The 12,479-nt window shown below is 36.8% G+C and overlaps 1 protein-coding gene across 2 annotated transcripts in view; it reads right to left on the bottom strand.

The window, feature by feature from the left end:
- Positions 1-457: 457 nt before the first annotated feature.
- Positions 458-12,479, bottom strand: part of NVL (nuclear VCP like) — a gene marked incomplete at both ends in the record, with an annotated part of 30,572 nt that continues 18,550 nt past the window's right edge. For both annotated transcript variants that reach the window (XM_079532631.1, XM_079532632.1), the window contains 5 exons: positions 458-502; positions 1,895-1,965; positions 5,072-5,160; positions 6,707-6,783; positions 11,355-11,461. In XM_079532631.1, coding sequence (XP_079388757.1) covers positions 458-502; positions 1,895-1,965; positions 5,072-5,160; positions 6,707-6,783; positions 11,355-11,461 — 389 coding nt within the window. The remainder of the gene's footprint in view (positions 503-1,894; positions 1,966-5,071; positions 5,161-6,706; positions 6,784-11,354; positions 11,462-12,479) is intronic.

Genomic DNA, 12,479 nt, shown 5'->3' with positions numbered 1-12,479 from the left:
AGCATGATTAATAGAGTTACACACTGCACTGTATTCCCAGTCTGCTTTCACAAATCTCTTCTCCATGTAATTCTTCCAGAATCCCTGTTCTTGAAAACATAGGTGTTTTAATTAATAGTTGAAGATACCTCTTTGAGTAGTAGAAATGTGGAAGAAGCCTGTCTGCTTCTGAGGGATTTCTGATTAAGGACACCAAATATTAATGCAGAATGGCCTCAGATCTTTAGCACTAAAAGCATTTATTTTTAAACTGTAAATATGATGAGTAGAAAACGTATATTGCATCTTCTATTCTATAAATAGTTTAAGGATTGCTTACAACAGTAGATTACAATGACTTTTTTCAGGTGCACGATGACAAGTTCAGGGAGATGAGGTACTTTCCAACCTGTATCTTGAAATCTGGTACAGATGTTACAAAATTCTCTGCAGAAGTCTCTTCTAGGAGAAAATGTTATCACCTGCACAGTGACTGACGCAGTTCTTCATACATTATTTGATCCTGAAAGTGCAAAGACAAGACTTTAGACAATGGGAAAAAAACATATGCAGCACTTAAGAGCTTGTCTTCTGTCTTTTTTTTTTAAAAAAAACAAAAAAAAAAACAAAAAAAAACCCAAAACTTACCACCTATATGAGACACTAGCTCTACTTTTAAAATATTTACCAGAAGGAAAGCTAACTAAGGGCAAACAAGATCCTGCTGGCCTTGTGAATGAGGCTTTCAGCAGTGGTATGTAGTTAACAGAAGGCTTTGGCAGAGTTCATGTCATTCACGTTGCCATGCTAGGCTCAGAACATCACAAGAGCACTAGTGTTCTTTTTGCCAGGAGAGCTCCCAAATTGTCACTCTCTTGTCTACTTCTGCCAAAAATAAGCAGACAAGTATATCTTTTGCTGGTCTTGGTTAACAGTAACTGTTCCTTTACCTTTCCACCAATCACTCAAAATGATAGTTTTGAGGAAGTGAATACTTTAAAAATGTTAACTTCTACTAAAATTAGCAGCATTCAGTAGATATCTGGCTTCAAAAATAACTTATGGTTAGCCTCAGGTCAATCAAATACACAGTAAGTCAACTGAGAGATGTATGTAGGAGGGAAAAGACTGAGAAATGAATCAGTCAGATTCAGCTGTTTCCCAGTATTGACAGGAGAGTATGTAGAGATTTGCTTGATTCAATTTATCTAGCAGGTAAGAAATAGCATATGGAAATGGGGGATCAGTATTCTGTACTTTAAAAGATAGTTCAAAATATTTATTTTGATGAACACTCCTGGCTGTACAGGTAGAGCTATTAACTAGCAATTTCTATATTATCTTCTCAATTATAGTAATTAAGATAACTGAGCAACTTTCAAAATAACTAGTCATAAGATAACCTTTAAAATGAACTTCCTTGACAAATGCAAATGATTTAAAAACAAAAATGATAGGACATAAAGAAAACTTTATCTCTAAATGATGCATCTTCACCTTAACAGAGATGGCTGAGCACCTTTAGGTGCACATCCATTGGGGGGAAAATAGTGGTGGCAAAGTGCATTGCCTTGACTTTTGTGCCTGTGGAATATTCATTTAAGAGGTGAGGGTCAGGTGAATAACTAGTCTGGAAATATCAATTAAAAGTTCAAGGTACTACCCTAAATGCTAACCTTGGCACTGTGGTAATGCATTTACCACAAACCATTTATCTGCAGATGAAGAGGGAGGTGTTTCCCAGAAGTTCAGAAATGAAAGTCTGGTTTGTTTAACGCAGAAACAGGTAGCGTCAGTAGTTAGTGAAATGCATGCAAATAGTTTGCAGCTTTAAGTACTTCTACCAGTCTCTAGCAAATAAAAAGAACCCTTTTCAGAGGGGCGGTCAGCCTCGCACACCTGAAGCTGTTCTTACCTTTTTTGATACTGAAGATTTCACTTTTCTAAAAGCTTCTTCAAAGTGTTTATGGGAAATCTTGATTCCTCCTTAAAAACAAAGTGAATATATTATACAGGGAGACTGCAGGTATGTGACATCAAGTGATTTCTTTTTTGCATGTATTATAATGCAAATTATTATATATTATAATTCCATGTGCTAATCCTGCTGCTTTTATTTCTGGGCTTTACTATCTTAGACATGTTCAACATCAAGCTTCCCTATGGAATGCTATGTAATAAACACCTAGAAATTTATATAAATGTATAAATTAATATTTAATTATGTTTATTTGAATACCTAGATTGTTATCCAGATTCCACCACAAGATGCTCAATTCCTAAATAATTCACTTCATATCATTTTGTTTGACCTCAACCAGAACTGAAAGCTGTCTTTACTTTTTCAGTTGCTGTTTTTTTTTGTGTGTGTATACAAATCCCCTTTCTGACCCTAAAGCAGCTGCCTGGAGTAATTTTTTCCTAACCATACTTCAGGAACAGGTTTGTGGTTTGGTTTTTCTGGTCTGCTACCAGGTAAGCATACCTCAAATAAATCATGGCTTCCTCTGTTCTCAGAAAGCAACCCTTCTGTAGTCTAGATGCCACTACCACGGATTCAGTACAGTGCTAGCATGCATAGTTATCAAAGGTAGAGGTAAACAAAAGTATGCTTCGAGTTAATTTGGTGCATTTTTCATGCATTTCATTAAGAAACCTTTTGCTTCCAGGGATATGTACAGCCAGTGCCTTTGCAGACATGTTTGTCATGAGAATAGGATGTGCAGATGTTACAAAACTTTAAACTTTTCAATATATTTGATGTCAGAATTCAGAAAAGTGTTCTGCTGCATAGCAGGTGGAGATGCCTAAATATGAGAACGTGTTCAAGATGCAGATTAAGTTCAGCAAACTAAGCATACAGCTTTGCTGCTTCTCATCTTGGTTCTCTGAATCTTTCATTCAAGATTCCCACTACAATATGATTTTATACTAGTAAAAAAAATAAAAGGTGTAAACTTAACATCTGAATGTAAGTATCCTATTTCCCCAAGACAACACCTACAGTTAGTGAGGAAAAAGCTCAACTTCACAGAAGTCATGTGCCTTCAATAGCAAGTCATCAAAACTCCATTAATTATAAAAAGACAGCAATAAGAATTGTTTGCTTTCACTTTTTAAAAGTCTGTTTACTTGAATTATTAAACAAAATATAGTCTCAGCTAAAGGGAGAATAAAAAGAAAACAGCATTAGTGATGTCCTTAGTGTCTTCCTCATTGACTATCAGAAAAAGTTCTGGTGAAATAGTTTGTGATACAAATCTAAACGTATTTGCTGTGACAAGCATTCACTCATCTACTGCTATGTAAAAGTTTACCTCTCAGCAAGAGTATGTTGGGGGCTTTGCATTTCCTGTGCGGTAAGAGCAGGCACAGTGCTTGTTAGTGTCAGTAATCTGTACCTTTGCTACTTGCATTCATATAGCTTGCCTTGCTTTTTTTGCCTGCAAAACTATTTAGTGTGGGGAAATTAAGTATGTGTGGTTACTTTTAGCAATTTTTTTTTCCCCCATGTTGCATTCAAATCACAAAATATATCAACATTTCTTTCCAGGCATTATATTTAAACTTGAGTTACATATTTGAACAAATAAGATTTTTCTTGTTTATCTAGATGAGTAAAGGATAACTGCTTCCTATAATACTTTTAATTCAAAAATACCAAGCAAGGACAGCAGAAATGCAAAGCTTTATCTCAGTTAGTAAATCACACTTGTTTTTAGCAGCTAAGAACAAGAGTTCTTAGAAAAACTCCACATACTCTTTGCTTAACGAGATCAGCTTTATAGATGATTTCAAGCCTTGCGTGTGTCCTGTAGTAAGACTGAAGAAAGAAACTCCCAGATTGTGTAAGCGCACTGCCCTTCTGAAGGTGTAAATGAACAAGGCTTCAAATCAAATTGTACCTTTCACCTTTCATACTGGCTAAGGGTGACACCCTGGAACTCCACATCCCACACAAACAGCTGCTATGCATGTGGATCAATCTGTGCCCATTTGATGGACTTCCTGGCTGCCACTGATCAATACAATCAGTGGTCAGGCTGGGACCTCGGGCTTAAAGACCAGACTGAAGTGAATAACATCTTTGAATCAAATGTGCTCCATCTGGAACAGTTATAAAGCCAAACAGGATAAGTTCAAAGATTTCCATCTAAGAATCAAAAGCAAGCAAATGAGTAATCCCTTCATACAACAGTGTGACTTTTTGTAGACTCTTCTTTTTCTCCCTCTACGTTGAATTGCTCACTTCCCCTTACAGCAAGGGGCTGGGATCAAAAAGAATGATTCAGAACCACAAAATGCCAGTGTGACTCTCACAAATCAGAAGCATAATGAAAGCTGAATATGTTTTTCAAGGCCATCTGACACCTTAGCTTTCCATCTTACCATTCTCATTTTGACTTAAGTAAAATAACAGAAGAAGTTATTGGAAGAAAAAAAATAGATGCACACAAAGAGCAGTTTTCAATTACATTTTCTTATCTGAATGCACTGAGGAAAGGAAAGAAAAATGAAACAATTGTAGAGATATAGAAAAGGCAGAAATTGCACATGAAACAATTTTAACTCCCTGTTAAAATCTTGGCAAAAAGGCCAGGATAAATAAAAGCCAAAGATAAGCTCAACACCTAAAATGAAAAACACTCAACTTTTCCTAGCACCATTACTACTGATTGCTTGCCCATAATTACACAATGCAATTGCATGCCAAAGGCAGGCTTGGAACTACTGCTGCTACTGCTACTCAAATCTGCAAATAGATCAGTATAATTAGTCTTTGATAATTATGTGAAAATTGGGCAATGATGTATTCAGTCAGGCATGTAAATTATCTGCTTATACTGCCATTTAATGCTGACTTTTGATAAGTTCAGAAGAGCAAGTGGGCTCCAGGATCAGTGGTTTTTCCCTGTTCCTCTCCACTATAACTGCTTCATACATTTTCTGAAAACAAATCTGACTTGATTTTTGTTTGGATCAGTAGTTATCAACCATTTATGAAAGCAAACACATCTGGACTTGTATTAAACACTTCACATTCCATTTATCTTCTCACTGTTCAGTTAGGATTTTTGGAAAGCTTTCTTACCTTTCTTGCTTTCAGTGCTTGGCAGGGCCATTTCCTGTCTCAGTGCACAAATCGAAGCCTCACGCACTAAAGCAGAAAGGTCTGCACCTCTATGTACAAAACCAGAGCAAGTTATTTTAGAGTGAGTTTATCAAATCTATAGATACAGAAGACACTACAGATAGTTAGAGGAGATTGGCAAAAGGTAAGGGAATTTGCAAAAGCTCCTTAAATACCTACCATATAAATTATTACATTTAAAAAATGAAAAAATACTCTAGTTTCAATTTAAGACCTAGAATATCTTGCAGGCTTAGAAATTGAAGATCGTTTAATTGCAGAGCTAAATGCATCAATAGTTAAAATGTTGTCAGTGGGCTACATTCCCCTTTTCTCTCTTGTACATGGTTGCATTCTTCCTTCTACCCAACAGAAAGAGCACAGAAAAGCTATTGGGTACCTTCAGAAGAAAGAAAGCAAAATATGACAGAGAAGGATCACTGTATGAACTCTGAGAAGATGTTCAAGGACTGTCCAGTGCTGCAAGCTCTATCGTGGAATGAAACCCTCCAGCTTTCAGCCTCAGATTTAGATCAAAAGAATGAGAATCAGGGGAAGAGGCAAAATCCATTTAGCCTCATCAAAAATATCCAGGAATTGTTTAATGTTGTGCACTCAGTGGGAACATGATACTTTTTTTTTTTTTTCAATTGGTTTTATGAAAGATTCAAATGAAATCAGCCATTATTACAACACAGAGTTATTGCCTAAAGCTGGATCTCCAGATAAATGAACATGCTCGTAAAATAACATCATCCACAAAATGTGGTCAGAACAGACTTTTGAAACCTTGTTCCCAGTTTCCAGCTGTTAAACTTTTCACAAGCCTTCAGACTAGTGCAAACTGCTGAAATAAAACACTTGCAATTAACACCCCATGTTTCCTTTGGTGATGGCAGGACTATTCCTGTATTTAAACACTCCCCACCCCTCTGCCCCAGGCTGGGGAGAGAACACAAGCTCCTCTTTCCTAGATCTAAAACACAGACAAACTATAAATGATTGCTGTGGTAGCCTCGACTTCTAGACTCAAAAGCAATATTGTGACATGCGGTATGTCATTATCTTTTGTGAACTCCAGAAAATAATCAACTAGTAACACAAATACTAAAATATCTAACAGATTGAAACTTTCTGGAGTTCTGTAAAACACCGACTTTGCAAATTACTCTGACAGAGATGGTTATCAAGATTTCCTAAAAAACATACGTCAGTATTCACAAAGCGCAGGTTGGAATAGGCCCTCGCTATTACTGTGTCACATCGCTTTCAGTTGTGTGAGAGAACAAGTTAGTTCTGGTTGTTTAACCTATTTGCTTTCATCATCACTGTATATGGATCAACAACTTAAACAGGGCTCTTTTATCCTCAGATGATGCAAGAAATATAAGGCCAAGCAATGTTAAGATGAAAAAGTAGTCTCTCCTGATCTGGATTTACAAGATGAAGAAGGCTATCCCAGATGACAAAGATTTTAGCATCCATAGACTCCCACCCAGTCTTTGGAAAAATGCACAAATGAACGTAAAAAAAACAGCACAAATTACTGTGCATCACTGCACACTAAAATTAAAGTAAAAATTAGGAAATACTCACGTATAACAATCACATTGTTGACTGTAAGCAATTTCTTCAAGGTTTACATCTATATCTAGCGGAGGCCGGGTGCCATCCTAAGTGAGTTGATAGTGAAAGATAAAAATGTAAGTTTTTGTTTTGATTATTATTACACATGTGTATAAATATATATATATATATACACACACATACATACATACATATATATATATATATTTTTTTTTTAATTTATTTATTTTTTTTTTTTTACACATGCCATCTCCTAAGTGATTAATTTTACCAAACAGGGAATAAAGGAGTCTGAGAAACTTTCTGAGATATTCACAAATACCACCATTGTTTTTATGTCAAACTGACAGGAAGGATCATCAGCCTTAACAGCATTTAATTATGAAATAATTTATGATGTCAACTGTAACTTCCCACCAGCAGATTAGATTTTCTGTTGTCAAAACGACAGCCAGCTTGTCACAGTGTGGTCACACTGACACCACTGCATACACAGACGTGCTCACGTAGCTGCTTATATCAACAGCACTGTTTATCTGAACTTCCTCCACTTTTGTTAGATGTTGAAATCATATAGCTCAGCAATAGGCATGGATTTAGTCTTGCCTCATCACCTTTAAAACTTAATTACTGCATACCTTTTATATTCTAGACAAACATACACTTTCAGACCTGGAAGTTTTTCATTCTGGATTCTTTGAGTTCATATAGAAAGTAGTCTTGTTGACACCAAGCGTGCATACTAGTGCTGCTTTCTCCATGAAGACCACAGAAGTGGCTTATTTTTATTTTTGCATCTCCAACAACAAAAAATATTCAGCATTATATGTTGTATAAGCCAGCCAACAAAATCATTTCAAATACTATAAGCCCGTACAGTAAAGCAATATCAAGGCAGTATAGAGATTCTGGATGTCTACAGTATGAACTAATACCTGAATTTAGATGTGAAAGGACATTTTTTGATAGGACTGATTCAGTTCTGCCATGAAATTTAACTCATTTGACAGGAATACACAAATAATCCTTTTCTGACTTGTTCAGGTGAACCTGAAGTACCACATACCTAAAACGCCTTCAAGATAAAGAAATAAAGTGTATAGCAACTGGCAAATTAAAAGCCTTGAACAGGAAACTGACAGTCAAATAATCAAGGAGGGGGGCCTAGGTAGACTAAGAGAGCAATTCCTAATGAACCTTGGGTAGAATGCCAACTTGGAAAGGAAGAAAAAGAGGCAAGGGAACAGCCTCATGTTGAAACACCTTGAAAGGATAAGAGACCCTAACATGGGCACAAGGAAGCTCTATACAATTGCATGTGGGATACTTTAATAATTGTACAAGACTGCAAGGCAGTGAGACACCTCTACTAACAAGAAACATTTTACCAATTACTGTGAGTAGAATACATTGAGCATTTTGTGAGTGGGATGAGCTCAGCACTACGTGCAACAGAGAAGCTGATGGAGCTTACAGGAACATCAGTACACTGGGAACATAGGCGTGTGAAGACATGCTTCTCTTGCATAATTAATATGCAATTTGAAAATGACTGATTTGTACAAGTTATCTGAAATAAAACTCAAAGCTTCAAACTCCATCTATGGTGTTTCCTTATCCCCCACTGCTCTCACAACTCCCCTTCCTACTCCTCCCACTGCCTTTGTAAGCAGATTTTCCTTCAACGTTACTGTGCAAGTATTCCTCTAGGATTTTGGGGAATCACTACCATCACCCAGAATCCCCACACATCTAGATAACATCTTTTGTTTTATCTGAGTGCCCACTTAAACATGTGCTCCTGCACAGAGATTGTTCAAGTTTTCTTACTCACAGTGCAGGGATGAAGTCTGACAGAGAATAAGGCATTTCAGTTAATTTAAAATATCTACAGGAACCTGGGGACAGAAAAACGTCTCCTATATATTTTTCAAGAGAATAACATATTTCCTGTTCTTAACATTAGAAATACTGATCTTTACCTAACTTTGTAAGAACTCTATAAATGCAGTAGTAGTACAGTGAGAACAGCACCATTCTCATCATGGAACGAGCATGGAACTAAGCAACAAAATTCACTCATGGAATGAATCTCATTTCTGCTGGCATCTTAAAATCACAGAATCATGGAGTGTCTTGGGTTGGAAGATCATCCAGCCCCAACCCCCAGCCACAGGCAGGGCTGGCCCCCCCAGCTCAGGCTGTCCAGGGCCCCATCCAACCTGACCTTGAAATTCACAAGCACCACAGCTTCTTTGGATATGCTGTACCAGCGCCTCACCACTGAGCAAAGAATGTCTCTCTCTAACACCTAACCTAAATCGTCCTTATAACTCTAAGCCTTGGTCCATCACTACACTCCCTATAATGAGTCCCTCCCCACTGTAGACCCTCAAAAAGTACTGAAAGGCAACTTATAAGTTCTCTCCCAAGCCTCCTCTTCTCCAGGCTGAACAGTCCATGGAAAAGGTTCTACAGCCCTCTAATTATCCTCAGGGTCATTTAACTAAAAACTGAGAAAAATAATCAATTAGTGACTTAACATCTTCATTATAAAGATTTGTAGCCAAAACATCGACTAATACGAATTAAGCGTGCATGGAAATGTCTGGCATTCCAAAAATAACACGCACTGATAACTAAAGACAGGAATCAAGCTGGTAAACACTGTGCAATGTGTTGCTTATGATAACAGGGAAGACCATAATCAGATAAGGTCACAGCAGAGATTGTTTGTCAATAGAAAATCTGTGCTCTGATAACAGGATAATGACAAGGTTACCACATCAGATGTACCACTCCTCTTGTGTTGTGCAGATTGTGTCCATAAAGTTATTCAGAAGAAGAGAACAAGGACAATTTGCAGCAAACTCACCAAGATCTACAGCAGCTGAACTAAGAGTCTGAGAACCTAGAAAACAGTTTTCTCTAACAGCAAGTTTGCCATTGCTAGTCAAGAGGAAGCCAAGAGATGAAGTGAGGTCAGAACACTCTGAAGTCCTTATCTTTGATGTGATTCAGGCCTTTCCACTTGGATGCATGCATCTTGGTGACTACACGTGGCTGTGAGAGTGTGAGCAAGTGATCAGTTTGAGAGTAACAGAAGTAAGTCTTGTTTAATACCACCTTCTTCTCCCACATAGTCTTGAACCAAAATCTGCTGCATCATTTTACTAAAATCACTAATTAGTCTAATCATAACCTGATTTGTAACTGATGGTTACAAACATCCAAAGGTTCTCCAGCAAGAAATAGTGAGAATTAATACCTGTATGTCAAAAAAAAAAAATAAGAAGAGAGCAAGTATACACTATCCTAATCAGAGAATCTTTCCATTCCCTTTAGAAAGTCTAACAACCGACCATTATCACCCACTTCTTCCAGAAGAAGGAGGCAGTTTAAGTCAGAACAATCTTACAAGCCCAACTTTTAAATAAGTTTCAAAGCCTTTGAAATAAATTGCAAAATAAAAAAAGTAGTAATGGATGAATTACAGGATGTTTGAAAAATGGCTTGTAATCTGGATTAAACACTCAAATTATTGCTCTGTTTCTTAAAAGGCAAGAATCACATTGTATAAATTTTCTACTGGCACATTTTTATAAAACTCAAAAACAATAAAATGCTAATGGCAAATATATACTTTTTTTTTTCCCTTAATGAAGTAATGAAACAAACATAGGGAAGTAAGACTTTGAATTCATATCAACAGTTTGATTTTTGAACAACTATTTTGGCATGAAAAAATACACTTGAATTTGTCCTAACTTCCTGAATTCTCCTACAGCATTAACTAGTGCCTATGCCATCACTTTATGCTGACGTAAGTCTGAGAGTTCTCTTTTTATAACATTTTTCCATATTTTTTATAACATCAGCACTTTATCTCCTCTATAAGTAATACCTGGTCTCCTTTGCAGCTCTAGAAAATCTGATAGGATGCTTGCTCATAAAAATCAATGCTGACCTACTAGAAAAAGTAGGAGATATCTGAATAATTCATGATGCTTCTAAGCATTCAAGGCTTTGATTCTAAGGCTTCTTCTAAGGCTTTGATTACTGCTGTACTGAGAGAAATCCAAATCTCTCAAGTGGTGGAATGTGCCAGTAGAGTAAGGAAGGCCCATGAGGACCAGTCTTTTTATTTTAACATTTTTACACCTTAAAATATTTAAAATCTTTATACATTTTAACAATTTTTAAAGTTTTAACATATACTTGGACCTACAGCTTCTTCATCACATGTTTGCTATTACTCGTAAAGAGAATTAAGTGTCACAATTAAGTATTGAGTAAATACAGCTGGAGCTATTGAATCATATCACTGAATGTGAAGAAACCTCCTTCCTCCCTCAAAATGCTTACAAAACACTTACAGGCCCTTTACTCACATAGATAGGAATCTTTTAATTAAATCTCTTTAAATTGCGACTATAAAGGCAGCAGCTTCTATGTTTAACAGGTGAGCGTTGCTCAACATTTATCATCCCTTAGAGCAAATTTAGCAGCAGATGTGGCTGATTGTGTATTTTCATGGCTTTGTGCAATATTTAAAAATGCTTCATGAGACAGGATCCTGCAATTCTTTTGTCAGGCTTAATTTGTTTTACATCATTCCACCGAGGTTCCAGGTAAGAATTCATTTCCAAATACTCACCTTGGTGATTGTCTTTAAAATAGCAAGGCGATCTTCAGGAGGTGGCAACCCCACATAGAGTGTTTTATCCAGTCTACCAGGACGCAGGATAGCTGGGTCAATGATATCTTAGGTGGGGGGGAAAAAGACAAAATAATCCAGAAATGAGATGTGCCCTTAGGAAATGAAAAGTAATACATGGAGGGAATTGAACAGAGTTTCAAAAAGTGCTCATGCCACGAGGTGAAGCTCTGAATGCTAAGACTATCGACTGAAGTAGTTTCATCTCTGTCCAGGAGGAGACATTATTACCCAGTGCAGCTGAGCTACATGTGGTCAAATATGGCTCGTAAGCACTAGTTTCATCTGGTCACAAACAAGGACGACTCTCCTTGAATATACAGTAGAACATTTTTTCTGCCAGACCTAGCAGAGTCAAGTGAGGAATCTCACAATATGTAAAAAGGCAAAAGTCTGTTTTTCATTTTGTTCTGCTAGAAAAAACTCTATCTATATTAACCTTGCAAATCTGCATGACAGCCACCATGATAAATTAATTCACAAGTACATGGGGCCAATCGTAATTACTCACACACAATTTTATTTTTTGTTTGTTTTTCTACTACACATTAATTTCAGTAACTTTATGGATGGTAATATAAGATTCCCACAAAGACACAAAACAGACCTTCAAAGTACAGAATTCGTTTCCCAGGAAGTACTACAGATCTTACCATGTCTGAAGAAGAAATCAAAAATTATCACAGAAATTTTTAGAAAAACATTTAAAACTTAAACGTAATAGAAATCTCCAGCAAGCTTTCAGCACCACGGTTTCCACTACAGAACCTCTACAAACAGCAGATCAGGATATAAATACTGAGCATTGTTATACTGGTATAACAAGAGACACAAACAGGACGTATAATCTGGGAAAGACCTAAATTCCTGTCATTCCTGTCCATGCTTCAGCACAAATACTTGGATTCTAAATGACTTAGCTCCTTGATGCCCTGTTTCCCCATCTACAAAAACGATGAAGGTATTACTTGCCCTACTTCTATGGGATTCTAAAAATCCATATCCTACGTACTACAGTAGTGTGAAGACCAAAGTCACAGAAGCACCCACCGAAGATACAGAAAA

The sequence above is a fragment of the Tetrao urogallus genome (genome assembly GCF_951394365.1).
Source record: "Tetrao urogallus genome assembly, chromosome: 2".
Taxonomy (NCBI): domain Eukaryota; kingdom Metazoa; phylum Chordata; class Aves; order Galliformes; family Phasianidae; genus Tetrao; species Tetrao urogallus.
This window is presented reverse-complemented; position numbering and strand designations above follow the sequence as displayed.